Source organism: Camelus ferus, chromosome 7 (assembly GCF_009834535.1).
Source record: "Camelus ferus isolate YT-003-E chromosome 7, BCGSAC_Cfer_1.0, whole genome shotgun sequence".
Lineage (NCBI taxonomy): Eukaryota > Metazoa > Chordata > Mammalia > Artiodactyla > Camelidae > Camelus > Camelus ferus.
This window is the reverse complement of record NC_045702.1, coordinates 40,646,142-40,672,044: the sequence shown is the minus strand read 5'-3', so window position 1 is coordinate 40,672,044 and position 25,903 is coordinate 40,646,142. Positions and strand designations below refer to the sequence as shown.

Below are 25,903 nucleotides of genomic sequence, written 5' to 3'. Positions count from 1 at the left end.
GTGACAGCAACCTGGATCCGGGTGAGAGACCAAGCAGCACGTGGAGAGTTGGAGAACTCAGGTTTATTATGCCAGAGGGCCCAGAGGAGTTAACACTCCAAGCTCCAGACCCCATCTGTAGGGTTACACAGGCTTTCATAGGCTGCCAGTTTACACTTTGCAACATGATATGCAAATAAGGTATAACAAAAGTTGACTAATTAGGAACAAGCTTTGTAGAAATGGACCAATCAGGAGGGAGAGAAATAACCAATCAGGAGTGAGGGAAATGGACCAATCAGGAGTGGAAGAAAGAACCAATCAGGATTGAGCTCAGGGAACCAATAGAATTTTAGGTTAAGTTCCACTTTCCTAGAATTAAGCCGTTTCAGAGGCAAAAAGTGAGATAGAGCTTCTGGGCCAGGGACTGGGATGGTGCTGGCAGGAGAGTAGTGGCCCTGCCTGGGGGTCCTGCCAGTCTTTTTTTATGGGGCTTCCCACCTCAATCTCACCATGTGCCCCTCGTGCCTGCTTGACTGTCCCCGCACTGGGTCAGCGTTCTTTCTCCATGTCACTCTCAGTGAGCTGGAAATAGCAGTTTCCTAACAGTGCTGCTTAGTAAATAGGACACAGAGGCTCAAGTACACAGTACACAGGGGTTTGACTTAACTGCTCCCCAAAGGATTGTCAGGTGAGAATGTTACAGGTGTTCATTATTTTAAGTAACATTGCAAGCAGTATCCTTGTGCAGTAAGCCTTTTCTGTATTTGGGATTCTGGCTTTAGGCTGGATTCTTAGACTTAAGGTTAATGGATGAAGGTTTTAAAACTTTTAGTACAAATAACTTAGGCAAATAAATAATTTAAGCCAATAGATGCTAAATTATTTTTCCAAAAGGAAAATTTTTTTTGCTTTTTTTTTTGTTTCAGAAGAAATATTTAATTTTTCTCTAAGAAAATGTGTTATTTATTTTCCTTTGGGCTTGTTTCTATCTAAGCTTTGAAAATCTTTTCCTATCCAGAGATCTGATAGTTATCCAATTGTGACAGCTTCTGTGACTTATTTTTTTAAAAGATATTTAGTCTTTTTTTGGTGTTTGATGTGAATGGGGCTCTGTGCAGCTGCTTACAACTCACCAAAGTCTTGTTGATACATGCAAGTTCTGGACTGGTCTCCGCCCCACAGGCTTCCTTCAGGAAGAAAGATAACAAGGGTATTAGAACAGGGGATCTGAGTTGGTGTTTTCCTAACTAAGGAATATCGATTCTCTTCTTATCTGGCTGACATTTAAGGAGTCTTATTTTCTTGATAGGTAGCATGGATTATGCCTATTTGTTTGAAATTAAGGCAGAAGTCCTCTCGAATGGAAATTTCCATGAGTTATTTAAGAGTCATGCTATAGAAAGATGTTTAAGATGATGCAGACATTCTTAAAAGGGACTGAAACTGCCTGGCATGAACAAAACGTGTCAAATTGATGACGGCAAACCTTAGGATACTGGTTCTTAACTGGTGGGAGGAGGGGACTTTGTCTCCCTGGGGACATCTGGCCATGTGTGGAGACATCTTTGGTTGTCACAGTTGGAGACTGGGTGCTACTGACATCTGGTGGGTAGAGACCAGGGCTGCTGGTAGAGATCCTCCAATACAGACTTGGTCCTCCCATCCCAGTAAAGAATCATCTGGCCTGAAATGTCAATGGTGCTGAGGTTGAGAAACCCTTCCTCAGGATATACCCATAAAAGACTTGACTTTGAGCTGATTACCCTAGTGCATGAAGACCCCTGGCCAGGCCAGACTCAGGATGTGTGTTAGGGTGGAGAGGGTGAAACTGGTGGAGAAGTAGTTGAGACCAGATGTTAGAAGCTCTGGAATGGGAGGGGGTTTGGATTCATTCCTCTGGGCAGTGGGGTGGGCCTGTTATTTCTATCCAAGGATATCCAACTCCCCCCACTCTGCCAGGGAAATCCCTGGATGCCCACACCTGGTTCAGGGCTTCTGGGTATAGCCTGGATGGCACATAGATGCCCAAGTTCAATTCTGAACATGTTAATGGATGTAGGCTGGGCATCATCTTCCGTGTGTCCCTCAATATCCACTGCCTATCTTCTCCATCCTCTTGTGAGCCCCTACTTCCTGAGAAAAGTTGCTGCTATGGGGGGACTTAGGACTTCAGGTGGTTTCCCAGCCACCCAAAACAGGGCTCAGCCTGGCCTCTGTTGATATCTTTCCGTTTCATTGTAATTCTACCTTGAATTTGCATCGCCTTTTTCTTTTTCTTCTTGAAGCCTGGTCATATCATGCCATTCAAAGCCAGCTCCTCTTCCCTCAGTATATCAACCAAAGCCTTCTTCCTGCTCCCCAAATGGTCAACGGGGACCCCTCAGCAAGTCACAGGCGCCTGGGACCCACAGAGCAGTCCATACAGACAGCCCACCCCGACAGAAACACGTCTCGGTGGTGAAGGGGCCTGGTTATCCAGGTGACCCCTCACCCATCGTGTGGACATCACTCTGGGCCCAGAGAGTGAGCACAGGCCAGAGACCCTGCCCCAGAAGCCGGGACACCCACCAGGGCTACGAGCGGAGCGGAACCAGCCTGACAGCACCGCACCCGGGGCACCGGGTCTTCAGGGCACCTGGTGGTTTTCACACAGCCTGAGAGCTGGAGTCATGCAAATTGCTGGGTTCGGTTTTAATTTATTTGCAGGTGAACATCTCTCCCCAGAGGTGGAGGCAGGAGGAAGGGGAGGTACAATCTCTCTCTAATTATTCAGGGCATTATTTACAGAGCCCTCTGAGCTGAGGCTGGGCCAGGGGTGATTCTAATCTCCCTTCTCAACTGTTCTTCCACAATTAGATGCCCAAGAATTCATTTGGGGCCCAGGCCGAGCCCAACCTACTCCCGCCCCCTCTGCTGCACATCCTCCCCTTCCCCTGTTGCCCCCCTGCTCTGGGCCTGGATGAACAGAGCTTGGGTGGCACCGCTGAGCCCAGGCCTCGGCGCGGGTCCAGGTGGCACCAGGGCCGGCAGCCAGACACCCAGGCAGAGACGCGGCCCCCGGGGGGCTGCCCCCACTCTCGATCCCTCAGCTGGCCTTGAAGGCTGCGTCCCAGCTTGTCAGGCCTCTGCTCAAGTGCCTCTGATGGATCTCACCTCACTCAGGGGAAGGGCCTGGGCCTTACGGTGGCCCACAGGGCTCGCCACACACACGGGCACGGATGTGCACAGAAAAAACACACAGGGGCCAGCACTAACGACACACTCACCATTCACACACGTGTCTACAGGCACAAGTGTGCCCCTGGGTGCACAAACACAGACATTTGCACGAACAACACAGACACGGATGCCTGCACACACACACACAGACACCTTTATACCTTGTCCCTGGAACTTGCCAGGCACCCTCCCTTCTCAGAGTCTTTGACACCAGCTGTCCCCTCTGCCTGGAAGGCACTTTTCAGATACCCCTGTGGCTCCTTCCTACGTCTCCTGCCTCACATGTCACCTGACCGAGGCCCTCCGTGGCTGCCCTTCAGTGGACACTGCTGTGCCCCGTCAGGTCCCTTCCCTTTAGGCTGGGGCACCATGGAGAGGAGATGGAGAGGCCTTTGAGCCTTGGGGGAGACCCCGTGCACCACCTTGCTTCTGCCACCTTGTATCAGGGAGGGGTGGCTGCCCAGGGCCACACGGCTGATGAGAGGTCCAGCCGGGCCTGGAACCCAGGGTTCCTAACTCGTGTAAACCTCCAGGGCATGGGGTTCCCACCCAGCTTCCTGCTCTCGGGCTGCTCCCCGCCTCCCAGAGTCTAGGTTTTCCCATTTGTGAGCTGGGTGGTTGACTCCGTGGTTCTCAAGTGGCCTGCCTGTGCTGGGACCCCCTTTCCTGACAGCTCTGCACCCGCTGGCGGGCGCCACCCATTGGGTCCTTCTCCCGAGGACTCTGGGACTCGTCACAGCTTCCCCCTCCCCCAGCACCGCAATGCAGGAACCGTGGTGGGGGGTGGTTTGGCTGCTGAAAGCCACATGCTCAGCCCCCTTAATGCATTTCCAGAAGCTTTCTGCCTTTGCCGCCGCAGCACACAAGATTTCCTTCTTTGTGGTATTGAGGGAAAAACAAGCAGTTATGCCTTTTGAGGTCTAAAATGGGCACAATAACTCTGGGGGAGAGGCAGAGCGGGATTCCACTGCCAGCAGAGTAGACAGGGGACCCCGAGAGACCCAGAGGGGACAGAGGAGAGCAGAGACGTGTGTGTGTGTGTGTGTGCAGAGTGTGTGTATGATATATATTTACCTGTGTGTTTGTATGTATGTGATGTGTGTGTATAATGTGCATAGACAACATTGTGTTATGTGTGTGTGGTGTCGTCTGTGGGGTGCAGGGTGGGAGCGGGTGTGCCAGGGAACTCGGGAGAGAGAAGTTAATGGGGCAAGGGGTTGTTGCTTCTCCCTGGCTCCATGACACAAGATTGTCTGTCTTAGAGACAAGAACCAGGGGCCCATGATCTGGAGCTGGGGGCTTGAGAGTTGCAGCAGGAGGGAGCCAGCAGGGGCTTGGGTTCTGTGCGAGGAAAGATGCTATCCATGTAGCCACACTGGGTGAGGGCATGAGACTCACACCAGGCTCATGTGAGGGGAGAAAACTTCCCTGAGGTCACACCACTGTCACTGGTAGCATCAGAATTGGAACCTGGGCCTCCTGGTACCCAGGCCAGGCCTCCACTCGTGCCTCTGGCTCACCTGGCACCTCCTCCGGAAGCAGGGCCCACGGCTTCCTGGAATGCATGTGACCCGGGTATGCACTGGAGAGCCCCTCTCCTCAGATCTCATCCCCTGTGGGGTGCTGAGCCTGCCTCCTGCCCACCTGCCCCTCCACATGTAGGGCCCCGGGGTGCCAGTCTTCCTTTGAGCCCTTCCAACTTCAGATTTTGCCTGTTGGTGCCTTTGCAATGCTGCTTCCTCCTTGTTCATTCAAAGGACATGAGGCTGGGGCATTTATTCCAGGTTGTCATATAGCTGGAATCATGCAGTGCGTAGCCTTTTCCCATTGGCTTCTTTCACTTAGTAACATGATTGAAGGTTCCTCCGTGTCTTTCATGGCTTGAGAAATCGTTACTTTTTTTTTAGCACCAAATAATATTCCATGTCTGGATGGACCGCAGTTTATTCATTCACCTACAGAAGGGCATCTTGGTTGCTTCCATTTTGGCAGTTATGAATAAAGCAGGAATAGACATTATGTACCAGCATTTGTGTAGACATACATTTTCAGCTCTTTGGTGAAATACCAAGAACAATAGATGGTACAAATGTACAAGTGCTTTTCAAGCCCCAGTGGCATCACTTTTATTAATATAGCATTGGCCAAAGCAACTCACATGGGCAAACCCAGATGGGGAGAGGGAAGGTGATGGAGAGAAATGGACGTGACCTCTCAGTGGGAGAAGCAGCAAAGTGATTTGCAAAGACACGTTGGGTGCTGGAAAGGGAAGGCAATCTACCCTACCCTTTTGAACACGCTTTTGAATTCTCCATGTTCTGCCTGAAGCACCAAGTTGTTGGATTGTGGGCCATTGGAAATGTAAAGAATGAGACAAAGCCGCTGGATTAGATGGCTTCAGCAACTCTGAAGTTCAAAGGGAGAAGGTTGTAGCAGCACCAAGTCCACAATCGTAAGTTTCACATCATCAACTGATTTCTTGAACAATACCGGTGGGTCACGGAGCTGGTGATGGATGGGCACTGGGGATACAGCAGGGAAATGGAGGCAATGACTCTTCCAGGGAGGGAAGGGGATGGAGAATGGAAGAGAGCGGCATGTGAGGTGAAGGAAATAAAAGGGTGATCTGGTGGCGAAGGGAGGGAGTGAGGAGGGAGGAGCTGCTCTGAGCTGTGAGGCAGGGACCTGTCACAACTGAGCTGAGAGGCTGAGTGTGAGGAGGGCCCAGAGGAGGCCACTAGGAAGGAGCCTGTCTCCCTCTCTCTGTCCCTCCTCCCCCTCTGTTTCCTGTCTTCATTTCTCCAGTTCTAGATCAGGCCCTTTCAGGCTTTAATATGCATCAAAGCCTTTGGGGATCTAGTTAAGATTCGGATGTGCTGCAGCAGGTCGGGGCTGGGACCTGAGAGTCTGCATTTCTAACAAGCTCCCTGTGATGTCCGTCCTGCTGCCAAGAGTCCGGAGGTGGGGACAGCCTGACCTTTCTCAAGCCCGGGGGCTCCAGGTTCAGGAGAGGGCTTGGCTAAGGGTGAGGAGACAGGGAGGGAAAAAAAAGCATCTCTTCTCTGTTTACCTGTCACGCCTGAGCTCAGGAGGCCCCTGGCAGTTCTCTCCTGGGCCACTCAGCTGTCCCTCCTGGCCTGGGGTGAGCAGTGAGCAGGAACAAGTCATAATCCCCTCCCACGGATCTCAAAACTGATGTTTCAGCATCACTGGGTCGAGTTTCAGATGAGGAGAGTGAGGCCAGGGAGGAGAAAGGGTGTCCCCACAATCAGCAAGTAAGTGAACAGAGCCAGGACTGGACACCAGGGCCCCTGACTCTCTCCTTCATGCAGACAGCATCTATCAGACACCTGATAGTGGCTAAGGACAACGTGCTCCGGGGAGTTCACTGTCTGGTGGAAAAGATGGAAACAGACACAATTTGGTGGATCCGGAGGCCGGGGCTGGTCAGGAAACCACTGCGGATTGGAAGTGAAGCTCATACAGCTGGGTTCAGGGCAGTGATGGGGTTGAGAGCAGCTGAGTGGATCGGAGAAGCTGTTTGGGGGAAACATCAAGAGACTGGGGTGAGCCGGGGTGGGGACCGAGGTGAGAGAGGAAGGAGGCTGAGACGGGTGAGAGCGTGGACGGAAGTGTCCCCTCTGGGGTGGGAACGTGGTGGGAGCAGCATGTGTGGGGATGGGGGTCTTGTCTAAGGACTTGCTAAGTTAGAGGGGCCGAGGGCCAGGCACGTGGAGGCAGCTGGACACTGTAGTCGGGAGCGCCGGGCAGTAAGCAGGGCTAAAATACAGACAGCTGCTCTGTGGGGGAGCTTCTGGGAGGGGTGAGTGATTCTTGGATGGCCAGTGACAGTAGAGGCAGCACGGAGACTTCTGGCCTTGATGATTGAGAGGCCTTTTCTGACTCATTCAAGACCCCAGGTCCTGAAGGACGTGGTACCTCAGGGGTCATTACTTCACACTTGGACCACTGTACTGTGTTCCTCAGTCCCCCTCTGTACTCTTGTTACTCAAGGTGGTTCTGGAATCAGCAGCAGAGGCATCACGTGGGAACAGGTCAGAAATGCAGATTCCCAGCCCACCACAGCCCTGCCTAATCAGAATCTGCATGTTCACAGCGCCCCAAGAGGTGCAGGAGTAACATAATGTTTCAGAAGCCCTGGGCCAGGCCAGCAGTTGTCAATCTTGGCTACACATTCAAATCACCAGGAGATTGTCTTGAAATACTGCTGCCTGGGTCCCCCAGCCTCTACCTCAGATCTTCTGATCTAGCTGGTCGGGGGGAGACCCGGGCTGCAGGAAGGTGACAGCTCCCTGGGTGATTGCAATGCATATCCAGGGTGAGAACCCCGGCCCGAGCCCCTGCCAGGCTTCTCTGAGGGACTAGAGCTGGGAATATTGAAGGTGATGCCTTTGTGGAAGTCATTTTGTTTATCTGTGGGTCTCAAGTTGGAAATCTGCAACAAAAAGCACCCTGTCCCCTCTGCCTCGTAGGAGCTCAGAGGAGCGCAGGTGATGTGGCTGTGGGGGGACCTTTGTCACCAAGGGCTGGCTGGAAGGTGTCTAGTTGTTTGAAATACACACCAGCTTTAGCGGCAGCAGATCCTGCCGCGCCTGACAGGGAACTACTGAGGTGAGGAGTCTGGGGCACCCCCAGCCCCTGCACTGGAGGAGCGCCATCTGGTGGAGAAGACTGTCAAAGACCAGAGGGAGGAGGAGGGCCCCCCACCCCCGGGAGTAAGAGAAGGGGAGTGGGGTATTTCCTGGGTGGAGTGCTGGGCTCCTCCCTCTCTCACCTGGAGACAGGAGCCAGGGAAGTGAGCTGTGCCAGCTCCAAGCTGTGCCCAGCAGCCCTGTTATTTCTGGGAAAAGTCAGAATTCAAGATGCATTCCTCAGGGCCTTGATCCTCCAAGTATGGCCCTCAGACCAGTAGTGTTGGATCCCTTGAGGCCTGCTGGGAATGCAGAATCCCAGGCCTACCTCATCAGATCTCCTGGATCAGGATCCACAGGTAAACAAGCTCCCCAGGTGACTCACAGGCACCTTAGTTTGCAAAGCCCTGGTCTCTGGGGCCCAGCTGAAACTCAGTGTCCAGAGACAGGAAGTTCTGGCTTCCTGAAGGCTATGCCTGTCCAAGGGTTTCCAGGCTCCGCTGAGTGTGCTGGCTTCTGGGCTCAATGAGGCCTGGCACGGCCCCCATGAGCCAAAAGTTGGCCCAAGCACAGTTTTCTTTCCTGAGGAACCTCTGCCTTCTGCCCGCCCTGCACCTCTGCTGGCCGCTTCCTGCCCTGCACTGCTCTCTGGTGGCCATGGGAAGTCATTGCTGTCTCCCACTGCCCCTTCTCTCCTGTCAGCTCCCCAAGTCCCAGCTGAGGTTGGAAGGAGGAGGACTCGCCTGCTACTGACCTCTGGGACTCCCAAGAGCACCGTGGAAGCAGTTTGGAAAATACTGGGCTTAGCAGCAGGCTCGCAGTTGGAGGCTGCCCTTTCATCTGGCTGAGGGGTCCTGGCTCAGCCCTTCCCCTGGCACTGCCCTTTGCTGCACAGCTTGTTGGAAGCTGTTCAGAGCTGGGACATGGGCTGGAGGAGGGAGAAGGAGCCCTTTGTAGGGAGGACGTGCAGGTGGGAGGTCGCTGGCCTGGTTCAAGGAGCCCTGCATGGTGGCTGCAGGACAGGAGGCAGCAGTGAGGTTGTGGAGGGCCTCGTGGGCCGTTATGTTATGTGTGGGACCTTAGTCTGCGGCCCAGGGTTTCAACAGGGCAGAGGCGTGACTGTGTTTGCTTTGGGAGTCTGCTCGGGCGAGCGTGACTGGGGTTGGAACACTGGGAGCAGAGAGGGGGCCCATGCCACAGTTCAGAGAGCATTAGGGGCTTCACGGGAGCCAAGCTTGGGTGGACCAACGCTGACTCCCTCCCACATCCCAGGGAGAACATGGCAGCGCGGTGTCAGGACCTGACCGGGATGTCAGCTGACCATCTGTGTGGACAAGGAGGGTGTCCAGAGACAGCTGAGCTTGTGAAGGTTCTTCTAGGGACATGGCCCTAGTTCTTCCCTAACCTCTAGGAGCTCGCTTTCTGGGTCATATGGATGGAACAGCCTGACTCCCTGCCCTGCGTGGGCTGCTCAGCTGACCATCGCTGCGGCTCCATCCCCTGCCAGATCCGCAGTAACCTGGCCTCACAGGTACTGTGGGGAGCTGCCTCAGAATGCCTGGTTCCCCTCCTAAGGCCAGGGTGCTGGGCCCATGGGGTGACCTCAGCAAGAAAAATCGAGGGCACAGGTCCATGGGCTGGGTACAGGCTCCCAGTGGACTCTCCTGGCCCCACGTTGCACCCACTCCCTGGAAGCTCCGTCTCCCCCCAGGCCCAGCCTAACCCGGCCCCCGGCTCCTGTTTAGGCTGTGCAGTTGACTCACTGAGCTGTCAGGAGCCGGTCACCTCCCCTCCCAGTTGTTCACTTTCCCACCTGAGCGGGAGCAGGAGTTTGGCCTAGAAGTCACCTAGTTCTTGCAGTTCTTTGGCCTTTGAGAACCTGAGGTCCTGCTCCTCCTGCAGAAGGGCCAGGCTGCCCAGAACCGGCCCCACACCCGAGCCAATGCGGCATCTGTATCTGTTGGGGGAGCTCTCGGAGCCCCCTCCGTGTCCCACTGGCCTGGGGCCCAACTCCAGGGACCAGCCCTGCAAGTCTTTGCCTGAGCGTGTCTCCCCCTCTGGCCCATGAACAGGCAGGCTGAAGATGCTGCCAATTAACGCCCCTGGGAAAGCCCTCACCCATGACACTGGGAGCTGGTGGACAAAGGCCCAGCTCTCTCAGGTGGGTCTCCCAAGGCCCTGCCCCACAGATGAGCGCCAGTTTCCACAGTGGTGACCGGCTTGATGACACACCCTGTGTCACCTCCCTGTCTTCCTCCTTCTCATGCTCCCGTGTCTGTTTCCTGGGATCCCTCTCAGATCAGCTCTTTGCACTCAAATCCTATTCCCCGGGTCCGCTGAGGAGGAACCCAAATCACAACAATATCTAGTTGAGCCACTTTGTTTCCCTGATTTTTGATGTGCAATGAACCAGAAGGGGTGTGGGGGCCAGATCCCTGGGCTAGGGGAGAGGAGGGCCTGCTTTTCTCGTGTGACCTTGGGATGTGCTCATCAGAGTGAAAGGTGGAGTTAAAGCTCAGCCATTTTTAGAGGGCTGTGGGTGAGACTCTGGCCACTCTGGCTGTGACTTGCCCTCTGGGGCAGGGCCTCTGTGCCAGGGTGTCCTCAGGCCCTGCTGCCCTTGCGGGCCACTACAAAGCAGATGCCCTCGTTGATGCAGTAGAAGTGTGAGTAGCTGTTGGGGCGGTATTCGCACCGCAGCACCTGGCAACCGGCCTCCTGCACGGCCTTCTCCACCGTCTCCTTCTCCAAGGGGAGCCCAAAGAACTTCTTGGCGCCCACCATGTAGCTCTGGCAGCGGAGGGCTATGGCCATGACCAGGTGCCCTGCCCGGCTTCAGCAGGCTGACCAAGCGCCGGATCGCTGCCCAGTAGGTGTCTGCATCAGAACAGGCACACTCCATGGCCAGCAGGGTCAGCACGCAGTCAGCTGGTGGCACCTGGGCTGGTGCCAGGGGGTGTGGCTGGGTCACGTCACACTTCAGGATCCGTGTGACTGTCCTTCGGAGCCGTGCCTCCTTCTCCTGACATCTGCTCCTGTGGGGAAGGGTCACAGAGGTGATGATGAAAATTGTGACATGGCCCCTGCCCTGCCCCTTTCCAGGGTGCTCCCCATGGTCAAGGCCAGTGATTTAATCTGTTCAGCAACTCTTTGAGTGAGTTCATATTCCCCCATTATACAGATGAGGATACTGAGGTCCAGAGAGGCTGAGTGACTTGCCCAAGTCGATACAGCTGGTAGGTGATAGGGATTTGACATTTGATTCCTTCCTTTGCCCTCTTCTTCCACCACCTCCTTCTCCTATTTTTCTTTTTCTTTTTGATTATACAAAATAATTCAAATGTTATTATGCTACATTATTAATTTTTAAAATTATAAATCTATGTAACAGAAAGTTTGCCATCCTAACAGTTTTTAGGGTACAATTCAGGGCCATTAAATGCATTCCCATTGTGTGCAAGTATTGCTACTAACTGCTTCCACAATTTTTTATCAGCCATACTGACATGTTGGGCTCAGTAAGGAATATAACCCCCACCCTGCTCCCTGCAGGCCCTGGCCCTTTAAACATGCTTCTTCAAACACGCTCCTTCCCACTGATGGGCCTTTGCCCTTGCTGGTCCCCTGCCTGACACTCTTTCCTCACATCTTCAAGTCCTTCCTCCCTCACCTCACCCAGGAAGCTGCTCCGGGGGCTCCTGCTTGGAGAGGCCATCTCTTGGCATCTGCTATGGGCTGAATTATGCCCGGCTCACATTCATATGTTGAAGCCTTGACACTCAGTGTGAAGGTACTTGGAGACAGGAATTTACAGAAGTAATCAGAGTTAGATGAGGTCATGTGGGGCCCTTCAGGGTGGGATTCGTGCTTTTTAAATGAAGTGACACCAGGGGTCTTGCTCTCTCTCTCCTTCTCCTCCATGTGAGGACACAGCGAGAAGACGGCCGTCTACAAGCCAGGAAGAGGGCCCTCACTGGACCATGGTTTGGACTTTATCCTCCAGAACTGTGAGAAATAAATGTTTTTAAGCCCCTGGGTCCATTTAAATGGCAGCCCGAGGTGACCAAGGCAAGATCATAGCCAACACAGAATGCCTACCTCTCTCAAAGCCCCTGTGAGCTGACGATTATTCTTTGGGCACTTATCTTTCTCTGAATGTCACCTCTGCCTAGTTGGTTATGTTGCCCTTACTAGTAGGAAGTGAGCACCATGGAGCCGAGACTTTGTTCACTGCGATGTCCCCAGTACTTAGAAGTGAGAGTGACCCTCAGAATGCTCTCCACGAATGGTGACAGGAATGAATGAGGCCCAGGCTGGGCTTCATGGAGACCCCTGTGCTTAGAGACCCTCGAGCCCTGACCCACTTCAGGCTGCCGCCACCTGTAACTGGGTCAGGCCCCAGTGACCCTAGGGTGGGGCAGGAATTTAAATTTAAACTCTGGTCTTTATCCTGGCTCTAAGATGGCCTAGAGGTCACTCTCCAGGTCTGAGCCTCAGTTTCCTTGGCTGTAGAATCAGGGCCAGAATGCTGCCTGTACCCCTGGGGCTCTGGTAGATGCGTGTCCTCTCTGTGAATTGAATGGGGAGGGTGCCTAGAGGGGGTGGGTGCTGTTGGTCTATGGGTTTTGGCAACAGTGCTTCAGGGGGATACCCTGAAATCCATGGACTCAACATTTAGTTAAAGGAGAGCTGAACCACCAGTTTTCAGAGGAACGTGATATCTGTGTGGTCAGGGGCAATCAGAGGAGGCTTCTAGGAAGCAGTGAGACTGAGGCTGGTCCTACAGCATGGGCGGGATGTAACTCGTGGAGCGCAGAGAGGGCAACCTAAGCTAAGAACACAGGCAGCTAAGCTTAGCTGAGCTAAACTAAGGCTGGTTGTGGGACTCACTTCAAGAGAAGGGGGGAGCTCGGGGGCAAGGAGACCCAAGTGGTTCAGGAAGAAAGAGTAGGGAGGTGGTGGGGGGAGCAGGGTGGCAGGCCCACGCTCTGTCCTGTGGGGGCTGGGGAGACCTCGTCTGAGAAGGACGGTGGCCGTGGGTACCTGTCTCCCTCCAGCTCACACACGTATTGCACGGCTGGGGACCAGTCATAGGCCCCCGGCTCCTTCTTCAGCCACTTCTCCAGCTCCCAGAGGTTCTGCTCCGTGTAGTCCGAGACGATGATCTCCCGGAAGGCCTCACAGGCCGAGAGCAGCTGGTAGATGGTGGGGCCCGAGCCAATGTCGATCAGGATGTCGCCTCCCACTCCTCCTGCAGGAGACAGCACGTGCGGGTCTGTGGTGGGGACACCCTACTCCGGGCCCAGCTTTGGTGGCTGGACACGCCAGGCCCTGCCCTTCCCCAGGACTTGCTGGCTGGGGAGGGTGACACACAGGAGCCGACCCTGCCATTGAGTGGCACCCAGATGTGTGGGGACACCAGAGTCCATGCCTGGGGCTCAGGTGGGTAACAGCTGGAGGGTGGGCCACAGCCTGGCTCACATCAAGTCCCTCTTGCTGCCCCCAGAGGCCTGATAGGACAAGTTCTGCACTTCTGGGCAGGTTTCAGATTGACTTCCCAAGTGGAACTGGTTTGTTTCCAACAGTGCTCTGACTCTGGGTTTAAAACAATGGTGAAAGTCACCCCCACCACCTGCCTCCCTCCCTACCTCCTTGCTGCCAAGGGCAGAGCTTGTGATAAAGAGTAAGACCTGAGCCAGTGGTTCCACTTTGACTCAGCTAATCGGGGAAGGCGAGGGAGTCCGATGAAGACAGGGAAGGCTTTTTGCTTCAGAGTAGCACCAAGTGCTTACTGCTCTCTTCCCTTGCTTCCTCTCTCCTCCATTCAAACCCATCTGTCCATTTTTCAAGGCCTAGTGCGTGTCCCTCCTGCAGGAAGTATCTTGAGATTTCCCTGTGAACCCTAAGCCTTCTTTCTTCTGTATTTCTATATATGTTGCTTGATCTAGCTTTCTTGGCACTGATTACACAATTAGGCAAGATTTGTTGAGTGACTGAATAACCCCTACTTGTTCAGTACCCTCCCTGCCCAACTGTGCATGGCAGCCATAAATTAACTGATCTTTAGTTTTGTTGTTGCCACTGACTGGCAGTCTGAACTGGGCTGACCACCCCAGTCTCTCCCATCTCGGTCTACCCCTGGGTTGCACTGAGGAACTTGGGTGGTAATCTCTGTTGACCACCCAGTCTGATGCCCCAGAGCAGGGATTTGTAAACTGAGCTCTGTAGTTTGGCTTTGGTTACCCATGAACTCTCTTAATTTCATATAGAATATTAGGAATCTGTGTGTATGTGTGTGTGTGTGTGTATGTACCAGAGCATTTATCAGATTTCCAAGGGGATTCATGAGCCCAGGCTACGAAGCCGGGCTTTAAGGGAAGACAGGCAGAGATGGTCAGATGCAGGCAGTGTGCTCATGTCTGTTGTCTCATTTCCCCTCCAGAATGAGCCTGTGAGCCCCACAGGTTACCTTCCCATTTCCCAGGGGAAGAGACTGAGGCCGACTGTCATAGGTTCAAGCCTGGCTCTTTGGCCTCCAGGGCCAGTGTTCCGGCCCCAGTGGGTGGCCACCTGGCAGAGGCCCTTGTAGGTTCACAGGCTGGGCTGCCTTTGCAGCATCCTTGGTGAGCAGTGTCCCAGAGGACAGGTCCCCTGCCACCTGCCGTTCTTCCTGTCAGGTGAAGCCCCATCATCCTCCCGAGATAGAGACCAGCCACTCACCTGAAGAGAAGGTCTGGAAGAGGTTTTTGAGGTTAAATTTCAGGATTTCATTTTCAGCTACAGTGCCTGAATCGAAGGCATAGTAGGTCTTCAAGTAGTCTTGGGGGTCAAATTCTTTCTTATAGTCTTCTCCAGCATAGAGCTTGCCTTCCATCCTGGCTGGGGACCCAGCTGTGCCTCCTCACTCCTGCGGTCCCCTTATATCTACCCTCCTCTCCCAGCCTCTCCCCATCAGGAGTTTCATAATCTCATTAGACAGACCGTCCTCCCTCCCAGGGAGGGAATCGGATTCCACACAGTTGGAGACAGGCCACAAGGTTAGCTGACTGGAGCTTATCTAGTCGATAATATCGAGAACACAGAAATGTAAGAAGATCGTCAACATGTGCTCTCTGGGGTTCTCAGTTCTTGACTGCTGAGGGTGATGTTTTGAGGGTAGGTGTTGCTAGTGGGGGTCGGGGGTGGGAGAGAATAAAACAGAGGACAGGGAAACTGAGAGAATAAAGAAAGACAGATGGGCAAAGAGAGACAGAGACAAAGGCACAGAGAGAGACCAAGCATTTATTATGGTTCAAGGATGCTTCCTTCTTTGTTGTTTGGTGGAAAAACATGAACCAGAGCAGAAAGACCCCTAAGGGTGGAAAACAGGATTCAGAGATGGCTAAGATTTCACTGAGTGAGGTCTGTGAGCTTCCTTTTGAAAATAGTTTGTCTCGAACCTGGTTAAATATTTCTGTCTTCAATTCTGTTTCCTCTGCTTGCATAATCAGTCCTTTATTTTGCTGAGAGCAGAAGTTAACTTTGCCAGCGCTTCTGAGAAGGCTGGAAAGGCTCTGTTTGTACAAGCCATTTAAATAGCGTTGGCATACATAAACAAATCATGCGTTAAACTTTTCAGAACTTGCGTGCACACATACACATACATGCACAGAAAGCAGGAGTGCCAGTAAAACGGGGGAAAGCTAATGAGAGCAGTGGGTTGTATCAATGACAAATCTGGTTGTGATATTTACCATCTTCTGAAAGATGCCATCGTTGGGAGAAACTGGGTAAAGCTTAGACAGATCTCTGTGTTAGTTCCTACAGCTATAGGTGAACCTTACATGATCTCAAAATAAAAAGTTTTATGTAAAAAAAGAAGATTCCCAAATCTCTTTCAACAATTCACCTATGAGCGGAGACTTCAGGCAGCAAACTCTAGTGTGTTTTGCAAGTGGGCAAGTCTGAGGCCCTGGTGTGTAGTGAGCTACCCCTACAGAGTTCCTGCTATGTTACTGGTGTCCCCTGGTCCTCTGCCGTCATCACAGCAATCTGCTAGAGCAGGTGTTGGGACCACCCCTCCTTGGAGACGAAGAAGCTGAAGGTGATGGGCTTTTCCCCAGGGGTTCCTGGCAGCAAGTGACAGGGTCTAGGTTCCTACTGATTCAAGGCCAGTGTCCAAAGCCAATATAAAGACCAGCTGCACACCTTCTTCTCTACTCATCACACTGTGCTGCTCAAACTCCTGTGCCCGGGAGTCCCCTGGGGAGTCCGCTAAGTGCAGATTCTGGTTGTGAGATTCTGTATCTCTGACAGCTCCCGGCTGAGACTGAGGCCACCACACTGTTAGCTCTACCGCCCAGAATCAACATTTACTTTTCAGGTTTTTGAATTTCCACAGAAATAAACTCTAATTGTATTGTGCTGAGTGAAATGAACAGAAACTGGACTCTGTGGTGTTCCCAGCCAGTAAGAAAAGGGTGGATTATATAATAAATGGTGATGGCACAACCGTCTTTCCAGTTGGAAGAAAATGAAGTTAGACCTCTCTCCAATTTATTAAATAAAGAATTTTTATATTGAAACCCAGTTAACATAATTCTAAAAGGATTAAAATGACTGGTGACATGGAGTGTATCACATGTATCCCAGGGTTTTTTATTATGAATGTGCCCCCAGACACGTGAACCTGCAGTGGTTTGCAGGGCTGTGGTCTTGTTGCAGGAAAACGTGTTACAGCTCCGTGTTGCAGCTCAGTTGTGACAGCAACCTGGATCCGGGTGAGAGACCAAGCAGCACGTGGAGAGTTGGAGAACTCAGGTTTATTATGCCAGAGGGCCCAGAGGAGTTAACACTCCAAGCTCCAGACCCCATCTAGTAGGGTTACACAGGCTTTATAGGCTGCCAGTTTACACTTTGCAACATGATATGCAAATAAGGTATAAGAAAAGTTGACTAATAAGGAACAAGCTTTGTAGAAATGGACCAATCAGGAGGGAGAGAAATAACCAATCAGGAGTGAGGGAAATGGACCAATCAGAAGTGAAAGAAAGAACCAATCAGGAGTGAGCTCAGGGAACCAATAGAATTTTAGGGGTAAGTTCCACTTTCCTAGAATTAAGCCGTTTCAGAGGCAAAAAGTGAGATAGAGCTTCTGGGCCAGGGACTGGGATGGTGCTGGCAGGAGAGTAGTGGCCCTGCCTGGGGGTCCTGCCAGTCTTTTTTTATGGGGCTTCCCACCTCAATCTCACCATGTGCCCCTCGTGCCTGCTTGTCTGTCCCCACACTGGGTTAGCATTCCTTCTCCATGTACTCTCAGTGAGCTGGAAATAGCAGTTCCTAACAGTGCTGCTTAGTAAACAGGACACAGAGGCTCAAGTACACAGTACACAGGGGTTTGACTTAACTGCTCCCCAAAGGATTGTCAGGCGAGAACGTTACAGGTGTTCATTATTTTAAGTAACATTGCAAGCAGTATCCTTGTGCAGTAAGTCTTTTCTGTATTTGGGATTCTGGCTTTAGGTTGGATTCCTTGTCTTAGGATTAATGAATCAAAGTTTAAAACTTTTATTACAAATAATTTAAGAAATAATTTAGGCAAGATTCTATATATTTGGCTTTCTATATATTTGTCTTTAGGCTGGATTCCTAGACTTAGGATTCATGGATCAAGAGTTTGAAACTTTTAGTACAAATAATTTAACATAAGTAATTTAGACAAATAATTGCCAAATTATTTTGCCAAAGTAAAATAATTTTTTTTTTAGCTTTAAATTGTTTCAGGACAAATGTTTGTTTAATTAATTTTTAATAAAATATATTATTTTTTTTCCTTTGGACTTGCTTCTATCTAAGCTTTTGAAATCCTTCCCTATCCAGAGATTAAAAAAAAAAAAATCTGTTTTCTAAAAAAAATTATTTATTTATTTAATGAAAGTGCTTGGGATTGAACCCAGGACCTCCCACTGAGCTATTCCCACACCCACCCTCAGAGATTTGATAACGATTCATTCACTTGTGTTACCCTCAGTGATTGATTTTTATGAAGATATTTAGCCTTTATTTCAGTGTTTGGCCTGAGATGAGGCTCTGCTTGGCTGCTTATAACTCACCAGAGAAAAGTCTTGTTTACACTTGCAAGTTTTGGACTCGTCTCTTAACCCCAGAGGCTCATGTGGGAGGAAAGATAACAGAGGCATGGGGTGCTGAGATGGTAGTTTTCCTAATCTGGAGAAGATTGATTCTTTCCTCATCTGGCCAACTCTTCAGCAATTTATTTTCTTGATAGTTATCTTGGAATGTGCTCTTGTGCTTGAAATTAAGGCAGAAGTCCCCTTGAATGGAAATCTCCCTGAATTAATCAAAAGTCACTATATCAAAATGCTTGAGATGATGAAGACATTCTCTTCTAAATCAAACATTTATTGACAATGAAATTAATAATTCATATTTGTGTATGAGAATATCCCTTTATGCTCATGAATCTACTTCAGTGATGATCTAGATTAAAAACTGTACAATGAAAATCACTATTCCAGATTCTCCTCTCTTTCTTTTTTTAATTGAAGTATAGTCAGTTTAAAATATGTTAATCTCTGGTGTACAGAATAATGTTTTAGCTATACATATATACATATATTCCTTTTCATTATAGGTTACTACAAGATATTGAATTGAACTATGTTCCCTGTGCTATAAAGTAGAAACTTGTTGTTTATCTATTTTATATATAGTAGTTAGTATCTGCAAATCTCAAACTCCCAATTTATCCCTTCCCACACCTTTCCCCCTAGTAACCATAAATTTGTTCTCTATGTCTGTGAGTCTGTTTCTGTCTTGTAAATAAGTTCATTTGTCTCATTTTTTAAAATTCCACGTATGAGTGATATCATATGGGATTTTCCTTTCTCTTTCTGGCTTACTTAGAATGATGATCTCCAGGTCTATCCATGTTGCTGCAAATGGCATTTATTTCATTTTTTTATGTCTGAGTAATATTCCATTGTATAAATATATCACAACTTCTTTATTCAGTCATCTGTTGATGGACATTTAGGTTGTTTTCATGTCTTGACTATTATAAACAGTGCTGCTGTGAACACTGGGGTGCGTGTTTCTTTCCGAATTAGAGTTTCCTCTGGATATATGCCCAGGAGTAAGATTGCTGGATTATATGGTAAGTCCATTTTTAGTTTTTTGAGGAATCTCCATATTATTTTCCAAATGACTACACCAAACTACATTCCCACCAATACCATAGGAGGATCCCCTATTCTCTACACTCTCTCTAACATTTATCATTTGTGGACTTTGGAATGATGGCCATTCTGACTGGTGTGAGGTGATACCTCATTGTAGTTTTGATTTGCATTTCTCTGATGATTAGCCATATTGAGCATTTTTTCATGTGTCTTTTGGCCATTTGTATGTCTTCACTGGAAATTGCTTGTTTAGGTCTTCTGCCCATTTTTGGATTGTGTTGTTTGTTTTTTTGTTATTAAATTGCATGAGCTGAATGCAGACTTTCTTAAAAGGGACTGAAACTGCCTAGCATGAACAAAACGTGTCAAATTGATGAAGGCAAACCTTAGGACAGTGGTTCTCAACCGGGTTGGGTGGGGGGAGGGTTTGTCTCCCTGGGGACATCTGGCTGTGCCTGGAGACATGCTTGGTTGTCATAGCTAGAGATTAGATGCAACTGACATCTGGTAGGTAGAGGCCAGGGATGCTGGTAGAGATCCTCCAATGCAGAGTTGGGTCCCCCACCCCAGTAAAGAATTATCTGGCCTGAAATGTCAGTGGTACTGAGGTTGAGAAACCCTTCCTTAGAGTGTATTCATCAAAAACTTGACTTTGAGCAGATTACCCCAGTGCACGAAGACCCCTGGCCAGGCCAGAGTCAGGATGTATGGCTGCCCTGAACACCTTCCCCCATTTCTCATCCTGGTCCCTGGAGACAGGTTCTAGGGACTGCAGGGAGTGGGGCTTGAGGTAGGGGGCTGGTGGGGCCCTTCCTCTCTCTTTGGGTAGATGTTATTCAGGAGGTGGGGTCTGTCTCCCCTTAGCTCCGGATTTGTGAGCTGGACCAGAAAACAGGAAATGCAGTGGGAAAGGTATAGCACCTGATCCCAACACTCTCCATTAGCCCCTAGATCTTTGAGGTGGAGCAAGGAGGGCTCTCCTGGTCACCACCCCAGCCCCCCAGGCCTCAGAGACCCTGAGAGTGCCAAGGGCAAAAAGTAGGATTGTGATGGGGTCAGGATGTGGCTATAACAAGGGTCTGGAAAGCCCTCCGTGGGGAGTCAGGAGTGCAGGGTGGGGTCTCAGTCCCATCAGAAACCTGCTGGCAGGACCCTCAGCCTCCAAGGGCCTCACCTGAACCAACTGTAGAATGGCTCGTGGCATCTACCTGGCTCCCAATCATCACTACCTGCCCTGGGGACACAGGGATTTGGCAATGTCCTCTGGGCTCTCATGGCTGTGACCTCCTGGTGAGGAGGGCAGTAGACGGTTAAGAGGTTGCTGAGCCTGGAGAAGCAGGAGGGGTGGGGAGGCAGAAATCAGAGAACAGACTGGCCGGATGTGACCCCACAGGCCGAGAGATGGCCCCAAGCCTGGGCTCCCTCCGGGCAGCAGGTTGAAAGCTTCACTGCGGCTTCCAGGCCTCCCTCCATTCACCCCTGGGCCATTTTCCTAGGTCATCATGTTCTCAGCCCTGCTTCCTGACCTCACCTGCTCTCCCGGAGGAAGCCGTCCAGGCAGGGCTGGACATCCAGGGAGGGTCCCAGTCGGCCCTGAATCTAAAGGCCCTGCCCCAGGATGGCTTCTCTGCTCACCCTGCTGGCTGCAGGGTGTCTGCTGTAGCCTGGGCCCCTACTGCGCCGCTCTGTGCAACCCTGCTTCGCTGCTCAAGCCTGGTGATGGGATGATCATGGTCATACTTGGCGTCCTGTCCTACATGGTGGGGAAGCATGAGTTCTCCTGCTTGGCCCTGCAGAAGGAAGAGGTGGAGCAGGCCGTCCTAGACGCTGGCTTTGACATTGAGTAGCTGCTGCACAGCCCCCAGTGCTGCCAACCCAGGGGTCTGCTTCACTGTGGTCCGCCAGAGGCCTGAGCCCTCAGCCAGCAGGGCCAGCCAGAGGTCTGGCCAGGGTCAGAGCTGGCCTTGGCCAGCTATATACTAGAGAGGGGTAAGGAATGGGGAGTGTCTCCCAGCCCCTGCTTTCAACACTAATTTTCCAGTTTCTGAACTTTGGAGATTTTAACATTTTGCTTTAGAATTCTGTTTCCAATATACCTAGTTTTAGGATCCTGGAGTGAAATATTCCATTTTCTAATGTACTAATCCTGACAGCTACCCTCAGATGCTATCTGCCTCCCGTAGGACTGTAAGTCACCCAGAGACATGGTTTCAGAGTCTTTGCCCAGTATGTTAAAGATGGGAAGCCTCTGGACAGTGGAGCATTGGTAAATATTTCACAACCAGCTCTAAAAAGAGAAAGGCACCAATCTGTGGCGATCATGTTTCTATGGTGTACTCACGCCACGGTTTATTTTGAGCTCTCAGTGATTTAACAACTGGCTCACAAAATTGCTAAAAATTGAACAGTTAACAGTTGGCTCTCACATGCTGACACAAGTCAGCTTGAGCAAACCACTGCCTCCAGACGAGGGCTGGCAGATTTAGCAGATACAAATACAGGATGCCCCTTTAACAGAATACACAAAAACAGATACACAAAATAAAATTTTTTTAGGATAAGTGCATTTCCAAAATTGCACAGGACGTGATTATTCCAAAAAAGTCTTAATCATTTATTAAGATTCAAATTTAATTGGGTGTCCTATATTTCATCTGGCAACCCTACTCCAGCCCTAAGTGGGAAGAGGTGCAGCTTAGGAGATAGAGCTGCTGCTCGCACATAAGGTGTTTTTGTGCAGATTAGGAAAAGATGCCCCTATGGACAAACAGACAGACAAATTGTAGAAAGCTGCCCTCTGGGCTGATGAATTGGGAAAAAGGTGTCCCCTCTCCCTCTGGAAGGACTATGAGAAGAAGGTGCCGCTCTGGGCAAACCAGTTAGAGAAAGGTGCCCTTTCCTTAAGGCTGACTTGATCCCATCCCTGAGCACCTTACAGCCTCCTCTGCCCTACAACCTGCACCTTTGTGCAGAGTAAACCTAGCAGAGCTGAATATAGCAGCCCTGACAAGAGTCAAAAGACCTAGATCTGGTCTCAGCTCTGCCATTAATTGGCTGAGTGACCTCGGGTGAGTCTTTTCCTTTCTTTAGGCCTCATGTTATTCCTTTCTGTGATGTTGGGGAAATGGAACCTAATCTAATAATCTACAAGAAAGTTCTAGTTCATTGATGTGAAAGTGCTTTGAAAAGTAAAAGAATTTTCACAAATTGACTGTTGACATTATTTCCCCAAATAAGAATTGGAATAGCTCTTCAAAATTACGTAGTTCAATTTCTTTGTTCTATAGTCCAGAAAGAGGGTCCTGAGAAGGTAAGTGACTTGCCCAGAGACACACAGCAAGCTGGTGACAGAGTTGGAGTAAGAACCTGGGGCAGTGTACCCTCCACTCCATTAGGTGTCCTCACAGGCTTGGGAGGGCATGGAAGTCCCTCTTCACCTTGGGTCTCTCCTAGAACACACTTGGTCGGTAACAGCAGTCCCAGCTTTTCCCCAAATGTATGTGTATCTGAGTAGACTCCTCTCTGGACTCATCTGGAGAGGCATGGGTAGGTTTTGGAAATGCTTGTGGTGGAATGCTGCTGCCTTGGGCTGTGAGGTCCAAGCCACACATGGTGGAGAGACATGATAGAAGGAAACTGGAAACCTAATAACATGCGGCATCGAGTGAGCCCTGGGCTTCTGTATGAGAGAAAAGACTTCCATCTTGTTTAAGCCCTGATGTTGTTGACCTTCTTGTTATTGTTTGGGCAGGAATACTATGGAAGTGGGGTTGTGTCTTTGTCAGTGTTTAAGTGGGTACATGATGTTGATTTGTCCCAGCGCTGGTGATGGTAACTCTGATTGCTTGGTTAATGTTGTGTCAGCCAACTTTCTTTACTGTAAAGAGACCATTTTCCCCTTTGTAATACAGAAATGTCTATGGAGAGATACTTTGAGACTATGTAAATATCCTGTTCCTCATCAAACTTTTACCCAGGAGTTTTAGCTCCGTTGATAATTCTTGCCCAAATGAATTATTATTATGCTAGTTGCCAAGTGGTGATTTGTTAATTCTATCATTTTTTTCTACATTTATTACTTGACATACAAAGCTTTCTTTCTTCTTCTTTATATAAAAATGACTCATGGATTCTTAATTTATTCAATGGCTTATAATCACAATAGTATCATTACTTACTTTGAGAGAGAGAGAGAAATCTGCAGGGCAGGCTGGCAGGCCGGCAACCCAGGGAGGAGTTGATGTTGCAGCTTCGGTCCAAAGGCAGTCTGGAGACAGGATGTCATCTTCCTTGGGGGACCTCCGTCTTTTCCTTTTAAGGCCTTCAGTGGATTGGATGCTGACTCCATTATGGAGGGTAATATGCTTTACGCAGAGTCAACTGATTTAAATAGCAATCTCATGTAAACAATACCTTTGCAGTGACATCTAGGCTGATGTTTGACCAAATATCTGGGTACCATGGCTTAGGACGTGGACACATGAAATCAACCATCACAGTGGTGGAAGAGCATTAGATACACTTCTTGGTTAAAGTGCACACATTTACAAAATTTCATTGCATGCCTCTGCTTCTTCCTCATCCTCTGTCTGGGTGGCCCTGTTGCACCGCCTGTTGGACCCCATCACTCCTGAAAGGACTGAGTGAAAGGCTGAGAGCCTCACCAGTGTTGTGGCTGTACCACTTTATCCTGCTGGAGCCGGGCTGAGGATTGGTGTTTCCTTCATCAACAGTCTCACACTGGAAGACACGTGAAGTAGAGATTGGGAGGTGGCCAACGAGGTAAGACCATATGGAAAGCATGTGGATGAAATGTTCCTTCATTTTGCCAAGGACACTGGCCTGGGCTGAACCCCTTGCCCTGACATCTGGGATTGGTGGCCAGAACAGCTGGGAAAGATTGAGTGTCACAGCATTAGAAGTACTTTTATTATGTGTTTCCAACCCAGCTGATCCGGACATGTTGCACCTGGTCAGATCCATGTTCCCACTTTCCCCAGCCTGGAGAGCAGGTCCCCAGGGAGGTCATGGTTATGGCGACAAGTGTATGTGCTTCCATTCTCTGGATCCTCCTGACCCAAGTGAATGCACAGCCCTGTCCTGCCCTCAAGGGGCCCTAGGTTGGTGGGGGATCCATTCAGTCAGTCCCCTCCCTGGAGCATCCTAGAGGAGGCATCACATGACCTTCACCTCTCACAAAACAACACAGCAGTCCCACCTCCCTGTTCAAGGCCCCTACCACCCCTGCTGCACCCCACTGCCAGAGCCCAACAGGGTACCAGGCAGAATCAGGGATCCCATAAACTCCTGTGGTTAGACTCACACAAATGCAGGAGCTTAAAAACTCTTAGATGCCTAGAGCCACTGCTGTATAGTGATGTAGATGATTTATACCCACCCGTACATGCACACATACACATGTATGTGTGGATACACACATGCTGGCAAGGCCTCTAAATCGTCCCTCCAATGAGGGACTTCGAACTTCCTTCCACTCCCCTTTCTTCTCTCCCTTCCTTCGGGACCTCAGGGGCATAGAATTAATAAATAATACACTTTGATTCATGACATCCTCACATCATTGTTCCCTGAAAGGCCACCTTTTATTAACTGATGAATCAAGGAAATACTATAACAAACACTTATGAAACAAATGCCCTGGTGACACTTAGAACACTGACAATTACTTACATCTACCCACAGGGTTCTCCCCTACCCTATCCCCCTGCTTCCCTCTCCCAAGGCAATCGTTACCCTGAATCATGCAGTCTTCACTCCCTTGCTTTTTATTTATATAAAGCTCTTCTGAAGCTCTGTTTCCCTCCAAATTATGATTTTTTTTTTTTTGGTTTAAGTTGGTTTAAGCTTACACAAAGATCTGCTGTATGTAATCTTTTGCAGTTTAACTTTTTTCACTCAGAATTCTATTGCTAAGCTCCATGAGTAGTCCACTGAATTTGTGAGCAGGCAAATGAAATGACTGCCAATCACTAGTGAGGCCAACACTATGTTGGCTAATGCTGGTTTTAGGCCAATGTGTGGCATGGAGAAATTCCTAGCTGTGTGGCTTTTAGCACAATCTTAACCTCTCTGAATATCAATGTCTTGTTTTGAAGAATGGGCCAATAGTAACCACTTTGCCTGGAGGTTATAGGATTAAAGATGTGATAATGTGTGTAAATGCTTGGTGCTCAATAACTGGCAGTCTTGTTAAGGGAAAGCGGGCATCAAGGGGGCCCGGGACACATTCTTTAATTTCAGTACCAAGTCAGCAGAAAGTCCTGGGCCTCCTTACTCTTGCAGCCTAGGCCAGTAAAAGTCAGTCAGCCTAGGTGAACCCAGGAGCCAGCTGAGTTGCTGGGGGTGGACCTCTAGGGGCCACTTCACGCCATGAACCAGGAGGCAGATATTCTCCCCAATTCATACCTTGGGAAATGAAGACTCAAGCTGGAACAGTGACTTGTTCTAGGCCACCCAGGCAGACTGCGCCAGGGCCAGAGCCAGGTCCAAAGCCAGGAGCCTACAGCCTGGCTCTGGACTGCAGAGGGCTTGCGCTTTCTGGCTGCTGCCGCTTGCTCTCAGAGCAAGTTTGAAGGATGCTCCTCCCCTTCCCTCCCGCCTTTCCAGCCCAGGGGTTCCCAGGGAAGGGGCGGAGTTCTCCAGCTCTGATGACACTGTTGCCACGGCAACGCGGCCATACTGGCCCCAACGGACCCAGGAGCCTGGGGCTGCAGCGCGGCGGCCTCGTGGGCAGAGCCAGAGCATGGACAGTCTCTTCGTGGAGGAGGTGGCGGCCTCCCTGGTCAGGGAATTCCTCAGCAGAAAGGTACAAGGCCCCGCCCTCACAACTCTGGGAAGTTGCTCGAATTG

The 25,903-nt window shown here is 50.3% G+C and overlaps 2 protein-coding genes across 5 annotated transcripts in view; one reads left to right on the top strand and one right to left on the bottom strand.

The window, feature by feature from the left end:
* Positions 1-10,217: 10,217 nt before the first annotated feature.
* Positions 10,218-14,794, bottom strand: LOC102504745 (indolethylamine N-methyltransferase-like). The gene is given in 4 exon segments (XM_032483769.1): positions 10,218-10,679; positions 10,681-10,888; positions 12,897-13,104; positions 14,574-14,794. Coding segments are annotated over 4 exon segments (792 nt in total). The 5' UTR covers positions 14,728-14,794; the 3' UTR covers positions 10,218-10,457.
* A 10,911-nt stretch (positions 14,795-25,705) lies between these two features.
* MINDY4 (MINDY lysine 48 deubiquitinase 4) overlaps positions 25,706-25,903 on the top strand; it is a 98,462-nt gene continuing 98,264 nt past the window's right edge. For 3 of the 4 annotated variants that reach the window (XM_032483768.1, XM_006187733.3, XM_032483766.1), the window contains exon 1: positions 25,706-25,859. In XM_032483768.1, coding sequence (XP_032339659.1) covers positions 25,797-25,859 — 63 coding nt within the window. In that variant the 5' untranslated portion in view covers positions 25,706-25,796. The remainder of the gene's footprint in view (positions 25,860-25,903) is intronic. The other variant, XM_032483767.1, reaches the window with a different exon arrangement.